At 39.3% G+C, this 20,118-nt stretch overlaps 1 protein-coding gene across 1 annotated transcript in view; it reads right to left on the bottom strand.

Annotated features, from left to right (window-relative positions):
- Positions 1-342: 342 nt before the first annotated feature.
- LOC140927930 (N-acetylgalactosamine-6-sulfatase-like) overlaps positions 343-20,118 on the bottom strand; it is a 21,629-nt gene continuing 1,853 nt past the window's right edge. Inside the window, exons 2-14 of the mRNA XM_073377636.1 lie at positions 19,387-19,510; positions 15,359-15,433; positions 13,984-14,086; positions 13,374-13,517; positions 12,490-12,556; positions 12,011-12,138; positions 10,434-10,570; positions 9,874-9,977; positions 9,182-9,318; positions 7,651-7,750; positions 5,131-5,255; positions 2,836-2,953; positions 343-2,171 (exon numbers count right to left, since the gene is read on the bottom strand). Coding sequence (XP_073233737.1) covers positions 2,085-2,171; positions 2,836-2,953; positions 5,131-5,255; positions 7,651-7,750; positions 9,182-9,318; positions 9,874-9,977; positions 10,434-10,570; positions 12,011-12,138; positions 12,490-12,556; positions 13,374-13,517; positions 13,984-14,086; positions 15,359-15,433; positions 19,387-19,510 — 1,449 coding nt within the window. The 3' untranslated portion in view covers positions 343-2,084. The remainder of the gene's footprint in view (positions 2,172-2,835; positions 2,954-5,130; positions 5,256-7,650; positions 7,751-9,181; positions 9,319-9,873; positions 9,978-10,433; positions 10,571-12,010; positions 12,139-12,489; positions 12,557-13,373; positions 13,518-13,983; positions 14,087-15,358; positions 15,434-19,386; positions 19,511-20,118) is intronic.

Raw genomic sequence — 20,118 nt, forward strand, 5'->3', positions numbered from 1 at the left:
GCTTAGCATTTAGGAATATACTGATCTGGCTGGATAGTCCTGGTCAATAGTGGAATTCTCCTTACGATTGGACTGGTCAATCTGGTCAGCCAGTTCTTACATTTGGAACGCATCAGTAGTATGCATCTCTGGAGAGGGACAAGAAGAGAGAATGGGAACGAGGTAACAGTAGTCATTCGGGTAGCGCCCTGTCTTTTGACCGAACTGACGACCCCTGTGACGGTGCCTCCGAGGATAATTAGTCTCCTACACAGCTGTTCTCCATGCCTTCGTGCGAGAGTAGAAGGCCCATCCCTGTGGGTGTAGGGGAGAGGGGCGTGTTGGTCAAAACCTTTTACTGGAGAAAAGTAAATATCTTTATTATCTGAAGACCTTTAGAAACACAAATTAAAGGGAAATCCTGAGATCTTAGTAATCACTTGAACTTCAGAGACATTGGGTTAATTCGCATAATAATTTCTTTTTTAAAAAAGGAATCTTTACAGGTTAGTCTCTGATAAAAATTTAGTGCTGCTCTTTGAAGAAATAAAACGAAAAATTTGGATCGATTCGCCCCAGTTTCTCTCTCGAGTTAATTAAGTCCCATTGGCCATAGTATTGAGTGAGAGCTACGCAAAAATTACAAACGTAGATTGTATAGATTCTAACTTGTAAACTTAATGGTTTATTTAGGCCCTTGCCAGTTTCTTATATATTTTTTTTCAAAATCTAACCGTTATATTAAACAGCTCTTTTTGAAAATTATAACATAGTAAAAACTTTAAAATTAAGACACAGAGAACTGCGTATTTTACTGTGAAATGTAACGCGATTCGAGCGCTACCTCAACTCGCGCATTTCCTCTACCAAAGGCTTCATGCGCAAAATGTCATGTGATATGCGAATCAGGATATTACGCTTCCTATCCGCAGAACAATCTTTGTAAATCTATTCAACCCCTTTGGCAAAGATATAAAAGATTCCATTTTTTCCCTCATTTAAAACTTCACTTTTAGAAAACATTTTTTGGCATGCAACTAGTCCAAAAAGTATGGGAATGTTATTCCTCTTATTTTTCACCCATATATACTTTAGTTTAGTTAAAAACTTTTTTCCATTTGCTATTGATTACTAATATTTTAACTTATCTGAAATGTACAGTCAACTGCCTTAGGCATCTGTAAATCATACCATTTATGCAGTTATCTGCAAGTTTCTATTATTATAACTCGCGCCAGACCTTAACTCGAAGGAAACTCACAACTATAGTGTTTAACTGCTGGGAGAAAAAGCGGGTCACTGATCGGCTCGCTTCGCTCGCCCTGTTTGGTTTGTTTGCTCTTTCCCCTCATTACGGAATCTGGTACCAGGCTAAACTTCTACCATCTTTTACACGGAGAAAAACCTTTTCAAACCAAGAAAAAATCAAAAAGAAGAATACCGAATGACCTTAAACGAGAATCGAACCGATGACACTTCACAATACCGGCTGCCAGCTCATGCTTTCCGCAGTACTACTGCGATTTCTTTTTTGTTGGCTAGTTTGTGTTTCCTCCTTTCGGTATTCGTATGGTGTGTTCATGATGCAGGGGCACCCAACGTCAATTTTCGGAAAATATCTGTTCGGAAGACGATTTGAGATCTAGAATTTTCGGAACATTTGCTGTAAAATTTCTTGCTTACCTGTCTCTCCTAGGATTTTCGAACATCTGAAAAATGGTATAATTGCCCATTTTTAACGGATTTTTTCCCTAAAAGGGTCACCTAGAATTTTCGGGAGCCTTTTTTCTGGCTGAAATTTTCGAAAAGGTAAGTTTTGATCCCAATAATTTTCGGATCACTAGACTTTCAGCTAGGAAATCCAAACAGATGAAAATTTTTTAGGGGATAAAAATATGCCTATATCTACCGTTTAAATACTAAAAAACGTTTAGCAATGCTATGTTTAAGTGCTTTTGAACTACATTCTCGTTGTTTGCCCCTGATGATACTATTTACTAAATGCAATTTAGTCTCGGTAGTAAATAAAGTTCCTGATAGAGCAAGAGAGAAGGTCTGCAAGTAACTGAACCCAAGTTGGTTGTCTGTAGTTCATTGTTTTCCGTTCAATGAGGCCAGTAGCATTTTGTAGGATTTGATGGAGGTGCTTTAAGGCATTCATCAATGTCTTCACATCCAGGGGGTGACCAGTTCTAGAAACAAAAAATAGGTGTCACGGAGCCTGTCTAATTTTATCAAACCTTTTGAACCTGTTGAGTCGACAGCGAGCACAATTAGGAAACGCTTTTAGTGCCGTTGGTAATCACCCCGCGGGCACAACTTCTAATGGATCCAGCTTTTTCCTACTTAATTATTCTTTTCTCGTCTGCAGAACATGAAGTATAAATGATTGTTACTGAGATGGACAAGTGCTACTTCAACTGTAGCTTTTCACTGCCATCTTAGCGTTACTTAAGATTTTTATTCCGACCCTCTGAGCACCATGTAACTGTGGAATTCTCTCGTTATTCAGGGTTAAAGGCGTGGAAAGAACAATCATATGATTTTGAAGATGGTCTGTACTAGCTAACCGAAAGAACTCGTACCTTCATTTATTCCTTGGGACAACACTGAATTGGCACAAACGATTTGGAAGCGGGTAAATTTCAACACAGAAAACTTATTATTATTTCTCTTTGGAGAGTCACTGTTTCTTAGCTTTGAATGTTTTGTTTTAAGGTAACGCATTTTTGTAAACGTTTCAAAAATAAAACACTTTAAAAAGACCTATTATGCTTCCAAAATCGCCTGAATTGTTACAGTAGTCAATAAGTGGTACCCTGAACTTGAAACTCACGGCCTTATGTGGTTACATACCATTACAGCTGGATCACACATGTTTAGCTGAGGTTTTCCCGGTATCAGACTTGACTTGTGTTCAGACACTAGTTCTCTTATTGTAACCATAACTTCCTTGTACTCTGGAGTAGAGGATCTGTTATTGAGAGATTGACAATGCTTTTACTAGCCTCCCACGCAGAGGTGCTTAGGGCATCGACACGCGTTCCCGCGTCCCCACAAAGCACTAAGGAGGTCTGTGTGGGAGGAGGCTAAATACACACTTCGTACTACTAAGAGCTATCTTTCTTATAAATTAACCAGGTTGTGGCATCCGATACTCAGATTCTTAAGACTAAACAGTGTGCACGAGTAGTCCCCCATTTTTCCTCAGGGATAGTAGAGCGAGCAAAACGCGAGCGCGCGTGAAAATCACCACACGCGAGAAAAGGCGACACGCGGCCGGGAGAGAGAAAAATGAGGGACCCTCATTTTTCTCTCTCCCCGTCGCGTGTCGCCTTTTCTCGCGTGGGGTGATTTTCACGCGCGCTCGCGTTTCGCTCGCTCTACTATCCCTGAGGAAAGATGGGGGACTACCCGTAGTCTAGACTACACAGTGTGCAGAACACATTTCACCAACGAACTTTCAGATGGACAACCACGAGTTCCTCTTTAGCTATCATACGCTCATGACATTACTGGCGAAAACCACATCTTTTCACCTTTAAGATTACTTCAGTCGACGCAAACAGGGACGTGTGCATATTAGTCTATTTCTGCCTTTTTATAAATGATCTTCAAAACGAAGGTCTTACCATAAGACTCTTACAATCAGTTAGGGAAGTACATAATGCAAATTGGACTTTAAATCTCTACACAAAATCCTTGAATGTTAACATTCAACTTAAGTCTTGCGCCTGTGCATTCTCGTGCTATCATGCAATAATAGCAGTTAAACCTCCCAGCTCAGTCCACAACGATCACCTTTGGGACTGAGGTAATTGAACAGAAGTGTTTACGGACAAGTCGCCCGAAAGTCATCTCGCCCGAAGGTATGCCGCCCGAAATCAGAGTTATGTCGCACGAAATGTTTAGTTAAGTCGCCTGAAATGCTGAGTTTTGTGGTTGAAATTTTATCATACTCAGCAATATCCTGGCATCCCTATTACCATATGCCGCGCTTGCTTCTTCTGATCGAAGATTATAGAACGAGATATATTACTCATTTATCGCGCTTTATTCGTTGTTAATCAAGGGTTAAAGAGCGAGATATATTACTCATTTCTCATCGTCGCTTAAAGCACGAGGCATGTTACACATTCATTCCGCTTGTTTCGTCAGCATATTCTTTATTTAACACGGGCACCCAACGACGGTTTCCCCCTAAATACTTTGAAAACACTTTTTAGGTTATCCAGAGTACTTTTTGATCTCTAGGAATGTATTCTAAGTGGCGCTAAAAAATTCATATCTGTTCGGTCAGCCTAGGGCAACTTGAGTCTTTTCGAAATTACGAGGGCTTCAGTATTATTTTCCCGAAAATTTTAGCTGCAATTTAAAGTTTTACGAAAGTGATAGTTTTTCTGATTCCTCTCTGCATCGCATTTTCGATTCCGAAAATTTTAGGTTTCCTTTCTCTACGAAAAATAGCCTAATCTGGGGAGTGAAACGGGAAAAATTAAACTTCAGAAAATCGTAGGAATTTATTAGATAAGCTTCGAAAATTGTATGTGAATGGAACGGTCATCTAGAAATTTTTAGCCTTCCTCGAGCTGTAGAAAATTCTAGGCAATTTTTGCTTCTCCGAACAGAAAACAGTCGTTGGGTGCCCCTGATTTAACAAAAATTAACTTTGTTTCTCTGTGCTCTTTGACATGACTCAGCATTTCGGGCGAGATGACTTTCGGGCGACTTGACCGGTTACCGAACAGAAGGTAACTACGGGTCAAGTCGCCCGAAAGTCATCTCGCCCGAGCGGCGGAATTAATTTAGGCTTAACTAGCCAGAAAGCCTAGAAGGCAATTTAGAAATCTTTATTCGTTGTTCTTTAGGCCCGAAAATAGGAATAAGCGTAAAAGGATAGTAACTGCATTGTTGTGTACGTCTAAGAAGCTTCGGGCGACATAATTTTAAGCGTTGTTCGGGTGAGATGACTTTCGGGTGAAAACTTGACCGTAAACCAACTCAGGTGGGTCATTGTAGGGAGGTGGCCGTTCAAGAACGGTATCGCTAAAAGAGGTTCGACTGTACCAGTTAAACGTTTAGATTGAGACTAACAAAAAAGCTACTTGTGGTCTATAGTATTTAAAACAAGTAATTTTAGCCTTGTTATACTCGATGGGGTATTTCTCGCCAGGGTCCCGTCCCAGGTGAAACAGAACAGGTGATGAAGTGTAATTCATCTGGTCGTGTGTCGTAACGCCTGTGACATTCTCTCCGCGACAGTAATTTTCTCCTCTCTGAAAGATAAAAGCAAGGGTCGATTACTTAAACGAAGTGTAACTTAGGCGGCAGTTTAGCAAATCTTTGGACCTCCAGATCTCTGGCATAGTCGGTTATTTTAAGATGATAAGTGCTTTTCCAGTCTACGCCTTATGCTTTCATGAAACTTTTCACGATAAATAGTGTTAAGAGAAAAGCGTTGGGCAAACTAAAAATGGCTTAGAGCGCAGTTTAGTTAAACACTGGCTAAACTCCGTTGAAATAACTGGCCCAAAGTGTTTCAAAACACACACGGAGATTGTAAAAAACGACAAGATGAGAGTAATAGTACTTTCAGAGGTACCAGTGTGATACTTAAACACATTTTTGGAATTAAAACTTGAAAAAAGGTCAGTTTTTTCGAGTTTAGAAAACCTCTCTTAGAAAATGCAAAAATTTATAGGTTATTCCGACTCTCCGATGAAAAATTGATTAGTTTTCCTTAGCGACCTTTCTTTTTGCGACCTAGGCGGTTAGCAGTTGTAAAAGCTCAGTGGCCGATCTCTCGGCACAGCACTATAGGAACCTACATTTTGGAAGAGTCAGATAAATTCCAAGGCTAAGTTTAAGATTTGCAGCACGAACACAAGCAAGGGGAACTTATGTGACACTGATCCCTCCGTTCACAGTTTAAATACCTTGTAATAGTACCAATCACCTCTACTTATTTGCATTTTCTTTTTTAAGAGCGACGGTCAGGAAATATCGACCATCGAGTGGCAAGAGTTGAAAAATCGATTGTCTTCATTTTCTGTCCATAAATAGCGTTTAGGTAGATAAGTAATCTGATGTAGGTTGTTCTCGCAAAAAGCCTTCTATTTTCGAGAAAAGTAAGAATATCAGTTTTAGTGGTCGGAGTCTCAAAATGGCCGTATTTTCAACCCGAAATTTGCTAACATCAACTCTCCTCGCGTTCGCAAATAAAGCCCCAAGGAGAAATTTGGACACTTTCCATCAATAGAACAACTCTTCTTCTTTCACTAGAAGATGCTTTCACAGCAGTATCAAGACTCGTTGAACTAGCATAATTCAGAAACGAAGAACAGGTTTTTACGGTGACAAAAACTTTAATTCAGTAGTTGTTTTCTACGGCATTTTTCTTCATGTGGTATAGCTCCAAATTTTCCCGGTCCTCGTTTATTCACACATTTAGACATTCATCTAAAGCATACCTGAGAATTGGCTTGGGTTTCCTTAGGCAGCCTCCAAACGAAAGCATCAAAGTCCGGTAAAAATAGTGAAGCGTGACCAAAATAACTTATTTAACGGCTCCAAGTTTCCACGATCGTAAAGTAAGAAGACGAAATATCTTCCTGTTCCGTCATCCTTAGCGAATTACCATTGTTAAAGTCCATATATTTCGATAAAAAGTGAGTCCCAGAAAAAGCGCGTTTGACTTTTTCTTCTGCAAAATACTGTCGGGATCGAAAATGTTACTCTTTCAAGAATTGCGTTGCGTTACTAACGTGATTCTGTGACTGTCATTTTAACGGCTTCGTCTCTTCAAACGTACGTTATGTCACGTGCAGCAACGGAACAGATTGTCACGCAGAGTCGCCGCCTGGTATGGTTCAGCGTTTCAAAATGGCTAAAATTGACCCAGTTGTACCTTTTTACCCCACTCTTTGATTGGAAAAAGAATTTTTGCGACGGGAAAACCTACAGGAAGTACAAAAAACGAGCCTTTAGGCTGTAAATATCTACTTTTGTGCGTTTCGAAATTGGAAGTGTTTACACAATTACCCGCCGGCCTACCATGAAAATTCCTGAACTTCGATGGTGTCTTACGGAGATTACATTCCATAACCCAAGCCAATTCTCAGGTATGTTTTAAATGAATGTCTACATGTGTGATTTAAATAGCATTAAGAGAATTTGGAGTCATACCACATGTTAAATATTGCCGTCGAAAATGAGTAACGAACTAAAGCTTTTGTTATCTTGAAAACCTATCCCTCATTTTTGAATTATTTCAGTACGACGAGCTTCGCTATTGCCCTGAAAGTATCTTTTAGTGGAAGAAAAAGAATTTTTCTGTTTATGGAAAGAGTCCAAATTTCTCCATGCGGCTTCGTTTGCGAACGCGAGGAAAGTTAATGTTAGCTAATTTCAGGTTAAAAATTAGGGCAGTCTGAGACTCCGACATCGAAAACCGATCTTCTAATTTTTCTCACAAATAAAAGGCTTTCGGCAGGAACAATCTACTTTAGGTTTCTTATCTACTTAAAAGCTATCTATGAACAAAAAATGAAAGAAATTGATTTTTCAACTCTTGCCACGAAATTAAGATTTTGGTCGATTTTTCCTGACCGGCGCTCTTAACTGTTCATGCACCCTTGTTATGTACTGTATTACGAGTTTTTTTAATCTTACATGGAATTCTTCCCAACCATTTGTCCATGTCCAGTAATGAGCCTTGTACAATCCATATCTAATGGCCATCATCTCGTTACCGCGATAAAAAAACACAGGTCTGCAGACAGACAGACAGACAGACAACACAAACTTACTTCCCTATGAAATACTGATATGCGTAATCACCCTTTCACATTGAAGGTAATTAGCATGTTCACTTTAAAGATCGTCGAGCGCGCGCGCGCGCGTGCTCCGCCCTCGCTCTCACACAGGGAGAATATATCCGCCCTGCCCTCACACGTTCTCTTCGCTCGCGTGCTCATCGATTTTCGAAAAGAAAAAGGAAACAACGTGCCCTGTGTATACAGGCTGGAGTGTGATAGGTCCTTTGCAGTTAGTCTTTGAATCGGGAAACACCGCGATACTGAAGCGCAATGGACGCTCTAGGATAAGACAAATAAAGAGGTCACTTCATTTAAAATGGTTGTGTTTGTCTTTTCTGGTACGTCCCAGCCTTCCTCTCCACGATGGCCAACTAGCTGCAAAGGGCCTATTTTTAAAACACGACAACACTATCGAAAGAAATGAGAGAGTGAGAGCTGATATCTGAGCTGACAGAACATAAATGTTGATAATATGGGGGCCTCTCTGTAGATTAACTGAAAATCCACCGCGTCCTATCGTTGAACCTTGTTCTCACCTTTTTTCGGGCATAATACGCGGACAACATATTTCAACCACATATGCGATTTCCTGATATCTTAACTCTCATCAAGTCCGAAGTTACTTACAAGGAACTCGCAGATAAAGTTCAATAAATGAATTGCGCCAAAAGGGGGTTTGAAAGTTGTCATTTTTACTTGTATTGAAATTATAGCTATCAACTCGGCAACTTATACCAACTCTAAAATTTGTATCAATTTACAATATAGTTTTACAATTTTGATTTTTCTTTTATGTAAACTGATGCAAAGGAGTATCACTCATTAAAACTGATTTCACTGCTCAGTTTTAAATGAACTCAACTTCAGCAGAAAGTCATATCTAAAAACCTCTTCGTGGGATTTCCATTTGTTTTGTTTCTTAACTGCAACTACTATAATTAGTATCTTCGCGTTTGAGGTACGAGAGCGCAACCCCTAATTTTTGTTGGGTGTTTTGTGCATTATTGGGTGTCCTGTGCAATTTATAAGGGAGTTTTTTTGAGATTGCCTTTTCGTCGTCGACTCGCTGTACGCAACCCTTACGTTCAAAATATGCCATAATCATATTTATCCAAACCGCAACCACCCTTCACCCCTCAACTGCATCCTGTTTGTCTAACAAACATATCGAACGCACTCTCCTAAGCTCCGATTACTCCTAGTTTATCATCAAATAATTGAAAAGCAGTTTTTACACGACATCTTACAGCTTGCCCATATGCCTTCAAAATAGATAAAACGGGATAGAGTGACCTAATTCTTGTATAAGAACATATCACAGTTTTAGCCACAAACTAACTGAATTCTAGCCATTAGTGTGACTGTGAATACAAAATATCAAATACCTGTCAGTTATAGTGTGATTAAAAAGAGTAGGGGTAAGATCTATGCCATCAAGCACTACACCCGATGGTGGTTTCGCTCCTGCCAACAAAAGAGCTGTAAAAAACAAGTCCATTTGTGTGCCAAGCTGGTGACTAACCTAAAACAAATAAACAAAAACCCAATCGCATCAAGACACAATTACTAAAGCTGAACATTTTTAGGGCAAGATTTTGCTATGGATTAAAACTGTGAACCTCTATGTGCGACCACAGCGATTCAAAATCCCAAATTGTTACAGTCAAACCACTTCCAAGCTCTGTTGCACAGCAATAATTTCAGATATTCCATATTTGATTTTAACCTTTTATATTCAACCACTTGATGCAAGGTCTGACCTACTACCAATTCAAATTGAATAATATGATGCTTATATTGAATAGACTTTTTTTGTCCTTTCATATTGGAAAGTTTAAACCCTGATACTATATTTTGATATTTGGTAGCTTTATGTACACTGTACTAAGCACGTCAACATAGCCTTGATTGCATTGTTCTTTGTACGTATGAAATCTTGCTTTTCAAGCACATAATTGTCTTGCCCCTTTATTTGGTAGAGCTCCCTTAGGTCATAAGCGACCACCAAAGAAATTTGAGTCTTGACTTTGTGTCAGATATGTTTTCAGTGTTAGTGGCTCCAAAAAAAACATGTTACCTGGCCAGGTTTAATTCGCTCTGGCCACCAAGCTATGGATGGTTCCCTCATTCCACCTTCAAATGTAGTCTCTTTTCCACAAAGAAATGGGCCATTACTTCCACCTTTATGGGAACAAAAGAAATGGTTACATGATTGTAAATGGGTAAATTAAGGCAAACCTGTATTAAGGAGTTACCCAATGTAAGGTGCATTATGGTCACAAAAAAGTCTTCTGACAAAATTTGAGGGCGCTCCTGTGCTAGAATCACGTCTTTGATACCCATTACTTTCTTTTAGTTTCTCTCTAAAAGTTGTCTACCTTCCAACTAAAATAAAAGACAAGTTAACAAACAGGAAAATTCTAGCATAGTTTTCTTAAGATCCCCTTAACATCAATTTTATTGTAATAAATAGTTCTTGCTATCATCGTCTTTGCTTGATTTACGGTGTTAATTAAATTAAACCTAGCTGTATTTAAAATGGGTCAAACTGCACTAAGCAGTCAGTTGACCAGTCCCTAAAGGTAACCATCCCTTTAGAAAGGTTGGACTGTAACTCAATGTTTAAGGTTTTCACACCTCTTGTCTTTGATACCAAAGCTGCTCCATTGTCTGATGAAAAAAATACAAAGGTATTGTTGGCTATGCCAAGGTCTTTCAGTTTCAGTAGAATCCTTCCAACACTGTCATCTAACTCCCTCACAGCATCTCCATACCTATTAAAGAGAATTCTAATAATCACCATAAAAGTGTATCTGGAATAAGACCCCAAGCCCCCTGTTTATGCTTGTAAATCAAGGGGAGAATTTGATAGTACATCAAAAGTCACTAAGGGCCTTATTTCACTCACTCCTTCAGTCACATTTAAGCCTGGGGGGTGGGGGGTACTCCCATACATTACCTATACGGGTATATGCCCCCCAACGGGGTCGTGATTTTGAAGCTCCTGATTTAAAACGGGGTATCCATTTCAGAGGCGTTTTCTAGAACGGGGTATAAAAACTTGTGGATCACGGCTTTACCTTCTGCTTACAATTGTTGCTGATTATAATGAAGCATTTATTTGATGCATGAGTTGAACAAATGAAGAAATATCTTTTAAAAAAACAGGGCTATTTCAATATACAAACTTTCTAGAACGGAGTATAAAAAATTGGCCCATTTCTAGAATGGGGTATCACTTTTAGGGCGAATTCTAGAACGGGTTATAAAAAATTGGCCCATTTCTAGAACAGGGTATCAATTGTAGGGGAAATTATTTTTTTTGAACAGGGTGCCAATTTGGAGTCCCGGGCGGCACATACCCACCCAAAAAATACCCAAGTGCCCCTCCCCGCCCCCCTCCTGGGCATTTAAGTTACTCCTAATCAGTATGATTGATTCACAGCTACATAGATGAAAAATTAAAAGGAGAATGTAGCATTTCAAACTGGCTTTACATTAAAAAGGCACTACTTGGTGAATTGTTGGTACAGTTCCTGTACGGTTGCTATAGTGTACATTGGTGGTGATCTCCAGCTATGCATCTATGAATTAAGCATCATCCATTATCAATCGCTGGCTCCTCCCATTCTCTTTTACTAGCTTCCCTTGCCTTTTCTCTTCTTCCATAATTTTACTATTCTCCACCATCCCCTTTCATAGCTCTTGGAATAGGATGCTTTAAAATCAAAACTATTAGATCTGATGCATACTTCACAACATCTTTGATGATAGAGGAACACCCAGTCTGCACTGCATTCTCTTTGAAGTTCCTCATAGCTTTCTTGGTTACATCTGTATTCTTCTGTTAATAACATATGCATTACAGCTGCTTTGCTTTATCTAATTTAATTTGTTTTAAAACTCCGCTTTAACTGATCTCAAGCCTCTTTCACTGCTTTGTCTTGATATCAACTGTGCAGCACGATTCCAAAGAGGGTGATTTTCTCTATTCTTCACAATAACTTTGAGAGCTATTTTATCTAACTGAGTACTAAAAGTCAACAAGAGGCGAAATGTGCATTATTATTTTACAATATTATATACAATATACTAGTTTAATCGTGATGATCCAAACCATAGACTTTGGAAGGAAAGGGGGCTTCTTCTTCTTCTTTTTCTCCTTCTCATTATTATATGATCAGCACTGTTACTGTATAATGACTACTACTTACAGTCCTCTTTGGCTAGTACCCAAGAATTGAGCTGATGCATACACAGGTGCATGGGTGGAGTCTGGGGCCCAATACAAGAAGAATGGCTTCTGAGTTTTTGCTTGGGTTTCAATGAAATCAAGTGCTTGCTACACAGGAAAATACATCAAAATACATTTTATGCATCAATGATCATTGTGACAATAATAAGTGCAAAGTATTTCTTGCTTTGTCAACTTTTCAAAACATCAATAACTTTTACCAGTATTGGAGGGCTAAGTCAACAATAAAATTACTGTCAGTAACAACATGAAGACCAACATGAATAATATTTATGACAACTTCCCAATTCCTAAGGGTGCTAGGTTCAAAGTTTTTGCCTGCATGTAAATGGTCTGAACCTTCATTTCAAGTGATTTAAGAAAAGTTTTTGCTACTGACTAGTTTAATAAAGTATCCAATGATATACAGGAAAGAATATTGCAAAATGTGATATCTACCTCTGTGTAGATTTGAGTCAGATTAGATTCTCCTGTCTTACGACTTATGGCAAACTGCTGATAATATCTGAAAAATAGCAGAATTTAAGATTAAAGAACAGACAAATATGCAAGCTAAAAATTTAACATCAAATACCTTAATATACAAATATGGCATGGCCACCTCCCCCGGCACGCCCTACCCCTTCCTTGGTTTCATAACAAGGCATGTTTAGATACAAGGATTGCAGGCAGGTAGTAGAACGAGATATTTATGGGAATTTTTGGGTCAACTTAAAATACATCAGACAGTGGAAGCTCTCTTGACGGACACCACTCTCTTATGCGGACACTCAGCTCTACTTACAGCCACCTTCACAAACCCCGTCTCAACCCCCAAATAAACTCTGTATTTTCCCCATAAGCGGACAATTCACATGGGCACAGTGAGGCAAGGACACTTTCTGAGTTTATGAGTTAGATTTTAGCTTTACTTTCAGGCTCACAAAGGCAGATACCTGAAATGAAATCTCATTTACCTCTGAATCTTGTAATTTACATATCAACATCATGTAGCTGTTTGTCACAAAGAATTTACACCAGGTTCAGTTTTACACTTCAAAACACCACTTCATCTTTTATGCTTGTGACTGAATTACAACATTGTAAGAAAAACAGTCTAACCAAACTCTATCGACCAGTCTTTTCATTTCAAATGTTTATTTGTGGTTGGGCAAGCTCCTGGAAGCGGCCTTTTGATTCCTACGTCCCTAGAAGCCACAAATGAGAACCATTCTGACTGGTTACATTTTACTGGCCAACCCCAGTAATGAACACCTTTAATTTGGCTTGACAAGGGTGTCCGCTTATGAGAGCTTCCACTGTAGATTGTGGGCTTTTATTACCTGCCAATCATCTTGTTGTCTTTGTAAACAGGGATGTTAGGAGTGTGAATGTTATCATATGGACCAAAGTGACAGTTAGGGGCACCAAACCATTCATCAAACCCATGCTCCAGAGGCAAAAATTGTGGCTGGTGTCCAAGATGCCTGTTAGTATAATATAAATAGTGAGTAGTGATTTGGGTTCTACCTGTTGAGAATCTATAGAAGGAATAAAGTATTCTCAAGTTATATGTAACACACACAAGCAAAGTGAGTAGTGACAACATGGTCTGCTGTATAGACAAGAAAAAGCATGGAACTGTTTTGTTACACAAGTCAACAAAGTAATATTATGGACAAGATCATACTTGTTTGATAAATCAATTTGCACTCCCTAGAATCTTTCTCACAAACAGCCTTAAGTATGGTCATTTGAGAATGTGTTATATTATTTATATAATAATATTATACTACATTGCTATGTATCTTTTTCCAAATACTAGTACTGTACTTGTCTTAAATCTCTACACCTCTCATAAGAAAATAAACCTAAGACAAACTAATATAATGCGGAAACAAAAATTACATTGACTGATCATACTGTTTTGTATTAACAAACTACTCAGCTCACCATTTGCCCACTATTTTGCTGTAATAACCTTCTGCTTTAAGAATCTTTGGCAGGAGAATTTCACTATCTGCGATTCCCCCAACAATGTTCTGAGGAGTATAACCTACAAGGGTGGTAATATTGAATGTTAGAGACCCTAAGATACCCCGATATCGGTGTACCGGTACGGGTAGTGTACCTGTACACGTAAAATGTTCATGTGCGTAACTATTTCGATTAAGATACCCGAAGAACAAGCACGCAAAATTAACTTTGTACATGCATGTTGATTAATGCATACAAAATCTCCCTCAAATTCTACGCTTCATATCTTAACAACAAGCTGCAACAAATAATTCATTCATACATAAGCTTATTGAAATATCATAGAAAGAAACTTGGCGGGAAGTCCCTCGACGGAAAGCTTGTTATCGCAAACCCCGCCATTAGATCGAGGCACATCACCAAACAATTCCTTTGATTGTCAACTTCAACAGTGACTCCCATGCTAAATTTTTCAATGCTATTTCTTTTGCGAAACTCAAATGTTCGAGCAATTCTCAGAAATCCCCCAAAATACCGCCACAAATTGATATCGTTTCAGAGTTCAACCTGCGCATTTGAGGTCCAAAATCAATACATTTGAAACGCTTTCTTCACAGCTAAAATTCAAATTTGGCAAAAATATTTGAACAGACTTGCAATAACATTGCCAAGGAGTCATACAATTTACATTTGTACTTAAAAAAGTCTTAAAAACTTACTCATTTCTCCATCATGTAGGACTTGCAGCCACTCGTAAATCTTCTACGGGTAAACTGGTGTCTACCCCAGAAAAACGGCTGGTTCTACCAGGTAAAGTCGATGACGCCACCACAAAATGAAAAAAACATGGCGCTACCCGTCACCCGTACACCGATTTCGGGGTATCTTAAGGTCTCTATTATATAGAATTAACGCTTTCAAAAGAATAAAATTACTATACAATGCACATTCGCATAGCCTGCCTGTTGGAGACCACCAGAAATATAGAGGATATTACACGGTGGCGCGAAGATATGAATTTTATTTTCGAGTGGCAAAACAATATTTTACGAATAAGCGCAGCGAGTGAGTAAAATATTGTTTTTGCCACGAGAAAATGAAATTCATATCTTCAAGCCGCCATGTAATGTTCTTTTTATTATACAGACAAAAAGACATTGATAAAATAATAGAGGGAACTGACTGAAATTACGTCATCGATAAACTCATGTGTGAGATTATGGAAAATAAACCACTCGGGTCCTGGATGTAGTTTTTATGAATTTTACGAGTGGTATATTTTCCAGTCAAACACTCCTGTCTATATAATAAAAATTAATTATTATACCTTTAGAATAAAAGGATCACTTACCATTTCGAGCGTGATCATTGGTTGTGTAAAATCCATTGCGGATTGGAAGACGGCCAGTGAGTATTGAGGCACGTGCTGTCCAAGGAGAACACAAAGCATGAAGAAGTACCACTGACAATAATTTTTTCAGAAAAATTACTTTGGGGGGACAAAACAGTGGTAAAATAATAAATATTACTGAATTTGCAGAGAAGGTGGTAATAAATAACAGTAGCATCCTTTAGACTTTCTGGAATTTTTCAACACTGTACTTGTTGTTTGGTTAACAAAAATAAAGTATACTTTACTGTTATTTTACAGTGTACACTGCTCAGCTACAAGGGAACTCAAGAGTATCCATGCATTTGTGGATTAAATCCTGCATTGTTAGGTAAAACTAGCATTCAACCAAACACATGCACAGATAGCTCTTTCAGCGCGCAAAGAAAGTAGTGTCCGATAGCATGGGGCTAGTGGATTTTACTATTGGGCTTGTGAAATCTGTTTTTAACTTGCCCAACGGGCAAGTGATGTTCTTTGAGGAACTCGAAAAACAGAAGAAGTGTGAAATCAATTCTGCTTGACGAAAAGCTTTTGGGGCTAGTTGAAATGACATCTGGGCTAGTAAATGCTAGCTTCAGCCTGCCCGAATGGCAAGCTGTAAAAATGATTTTCTTTGCACCCTGCTCTTTATTAGGGTTCTGCTCACCATGGTAACCTGAATCTGAACCTGGTCAGTGAAATGATAACCAGCTAAATGTAACTTAAACATGATATTAATTTGAGGAGGACTCGGAAAAAAAATCCGAGTCCCAGATGGGATTTGAACCCACGACCCTCCGTGATCTAGTCGGATGCTCTAACCACTTGAGCTACTGGAGACTCTATGGTGAGCAAGGGCCAATTTGTGGGTCTCCACTGGAACCGCATCACACGGCTACACAGCCAAGTAATGATAGGCACACAAGAAGTGAAGAACTCACTAACAGCATCGCGCTGTCACCTTAAAGCATATCAAAGATGCGGCCAACCAACCTCCAAAGTGAGTATATTAAAGATGAAACAACAACAACATGATATTAATTTGAGGAGGACTCGGAAAAAAAATCCGAGTCCCAGATGGGATTTGAACCCACGACCCTCCGTGATCTAGTCGGATGCTCTAACCACTTGAGCTACTGGAGACTCTATGGTGAGCAAGGGCCAATTTGTGGGTCTCCACTGGAACCGCATCACGCGGCTACACAGCCAAGTAATGATAGGCACACAAGAAGTGAAGAACTCACTAACAGCATCGCGCTGTCACCTTAAAGCATATCAAAGATGCGGCCAACCAACCTCCAAAGTGAGTATATTAAAGATGAAACAACAACAACATGATATTAATTTGAGGAGGACTCGGAAAAAAAATCCGAGTCCCAGATGGGATTTGAACCCACGACCCTCCGTGATCTAGTCGGATGCTCTAACCACTTGAGCTACTGGAGACTCTATGGTGAGCAAGGGCCAATTTGTGGGTCTCCACTGGAACCGCATCACGCGGCTACACAGCCAAGTAATGATAGGCACACAAGAAGTGAAGAACTCACTAACAGCATCGCGCTGTCACCTTAAAGCATATCAAAGATGCGGCCAACCAACCTCCAAAGTGAGTAAATGTAACTTAGATCAGGTTAAACTGGATATACAATGCTGGTCAATGGTCTCCTTGTTCACTTATAATGTGAGATAACTTGAGGGCTTTTACATGAACTTACATCTCCAGTTGACTTGGTCAACCCACTTAGCTTACATAACTGCTCTTCACAAGCAGAGGTTACAATTTTGTTTTTTGGTAAGTATTTCACTTTTCCACTGAGGGCTGAATGGCTGGATGTGATGTCAGCAACATTCAAATTGAAAATTATCAATTTCATGAGGTTTAAAAGCAGCTGAAAAGGTTCCTCAAGTAATGATCAAACAATATTGTAGCAAAACTCAGTGACAGATGTTTCTGTTGGTTTCCAGCTGCCATGTTGGTGCCCCTCATGAGGGATACCAACATGGCGTCTCCATACAAAGCTCTATAAATTTGGGTAAGACATTCCTCAGTCACGGCTTCTGATATTTCGCGTGGTCGCGGACCCACGAAATTCAGGTATTTCCGCGAAATCCCCCGCATTATTAAAAAAAAACGTGAAATACCGCGAAATCCGCCAGAAATATTTCCAAATACATGTCGGCAAAACATATTTAATACTTATCTTGGCTTTTAGACCTGTTTTATTCACCCCAAACGTACAAATTTATCTTGAAACTTCGTCACTGCAAGGAGTAAACAATGTCCCAAAACTACCAGGCATTCTTAGATTAATGTTGCGAAAAACTGGGCACTAACCATAATGTTAATAGCTTTAGCATTCGGTCATTTTTTTGAGCGAACTGTTGTTGAAAGAGCAAATGATTATCACCGTTAAAAGAACGTTAAACGCTGGTCATATCGACGCAAAATTGATCGATTTTCGCGAAATTAGCCAAAAAAAATCCAGCGAAATCGGCTGTTTTTTTACTGATTGTTTCTAAGGGAAGTTTCCCCCCGAAATTTCCCGTGAAATCGGCCAATTTTTTCTAAGAATTTACCCCTGAAAATCCTTCAAAATTTGACTTTTTTCCGCTAAAATCCCGCAAAATCGGCCGATTTTTCGGCGAATTTTGACTTTTCTCCCGCAAAAATCCTGCGAAATCGGCCGATTTTCCGCGAATTTTGACTTTTTTCCCGCGAAAATACCATGAAATCGGCCGATTTTTCCACGAATTTGCCCCCGAAAATCCCGCAAAATTTTGCTTTTTTTTCCGCGAAATATCAGAAGCCCTGCTCAGTATTTCGCATATTGGTAAAATTGCACAGACCTGATTCTTGGCATGGCTGTTTGGATTCACCTCCTTTCATTTCCCAGATTTTGGACTTAATCTATTGAATGGTTTTGATCTTTGATGGTCAGTGACACTAGTGAAAGCCAACAGTTCAGTGTGATGGTGCCTGTGGTTGCTGCTCACAGAGTATTTTGTCTGCATGTTTATCTTCTGCATTCACTTAATGCCACCTGCAAGGAGCTTTCAGGCACCTATCCCTGACTCTCCTCGACTGCGAGCAGTCTCTTATTTTTCTTTGCAAAGTTACTACATGCAAAACCTAAGCACGCGAGCGGCGAAGCTGCTTGCGCGAGAAACAAGGGCGTAAGCCCGAGGAGAAAAAATAAGAGACTGCTGACTCTTTTGTTCTGTCTGGGGACAATGAAGCTGTCAAGGTAATTTAATTTATCAATTAAACCCAAGTAACTTGATTAAGTAACTAGATTTATAAATAGAACATAAACAACTGAAAATCTTACACTTTCTTTAAATCCAGTAAGATTGCCTTGAATTTGTTTCCCTTGAGGAAATTTACAGCAGTTTCCTCCTGTAAGATATCCTTAAAAGTTTTATTACTGAGATTACTGCTTGCTTCGCTATTGTTTGCAGTTGTTTGTGATGCGTGACTATTTTTATTGCTTGCAGTCTTACCAGTTGTGCAATTGACCAATCGGTTACTCTGTTTCTGGGCTGACGGAGGGTTTGTTTACTACAAAAGAGTCAGCAGTCTGTCTTTTCTCATCTCATCTCGATCCCTATATAATAACATCGTGGTACTCAATCGTGCTGGATGAGATCAAGAACTAGACAGATTTTAAGAGAAAAGGCAGACTGCAAGCAGTCTATGACTCTCCTCATGGAGACGAGTTTGACCTTCCATATATGACAATTTGAAATTTTCCTTTTTGGGATTTTTTGGGTTTGGAAAATTTGGCAAGTCCTTTTTTCAGTGCCTTGATAATTGAAGATCATTCAGTGCAAGACAACTAGTTGATAATGGACAATCGGCCCCATTTTCCGCCCCTTTTTACGACCTCAGCTGAAAATGAATTGACTGTAATAGTTCACCAATAGACCTGGCTTGAAAACAAATTTACCCAAGGAAGAAATTATCCTCAGTTAATATAACATGAGAGTTTAAAAAACAAAACACTTACAAGGGGAGCAAAGTGGATTTGCACAGTAGAAATCTGGAAAGAGTATTCCTTCTGCTGCCATATTGTCGAGATTGGGTGTCTCTTTTGCTGGGTGGCCAAATACTCCCAAATCACCCCATCCCATCTGGAAAAGATAAAATGAGAAAATAATGGAGCAGTCATTTGGTTCACCTTGCCTCCAGTCCAAAAAGACACCCTTTCAAAACGCTAAATAGTGAAATAGTGAAATTGTATACCCTGTGCAGTGGAACGAAACAGTACTATCAACTTTCTCTAAGACGTCTTAGAGAGGTGTCCGGCTTGTAGAGAGCCGAGGTAATGTGATGCTGGTAATTTTAGGAAACTTAACTGCTGAACCCATTCGCAATGAAAAGGAGTCTAATTAACTTGTACAAAACAGCTAAAACTAGAACATTGTAGCAGAAAGAGGAATTACTTTCATATTGTGCAATCAAACATTCATTACAGACAAAAATTCATGGCTTCGTGGTCTATAAGCATAACAGTTGATACTCTGCAAACTGGAACAAGACTACACAATAATTAAAATTTTGCAATTTACTGTCAGACCTGCACTTGCACCTTTCAAGTAGACTACAAGTAGTCCCCTATTTGTCCTCAGGGATAGTAGAGCGAGCGAAATGCGTGCGGACGTGAAAATCACCCCACGCGAGAAAAGGCGACGCGCCGCAGGGAGAGAGAAAAATCAGGGACTGCAGACAAAGCCCAAAC

The sequence above is a fragment of the Porites lutea genome, chromosome 2 (assembly GCF_958299795.1).
Source record: "Porites lutea chromosome 2, jaPorLute2.1, whole genome shotgun sequence".
Lineage (NCBI taxonomy): Eukaryota > Metazoa > Cnidaria > Anthozoa > Scleractinia > Poritidae > Porites > Porites lutea.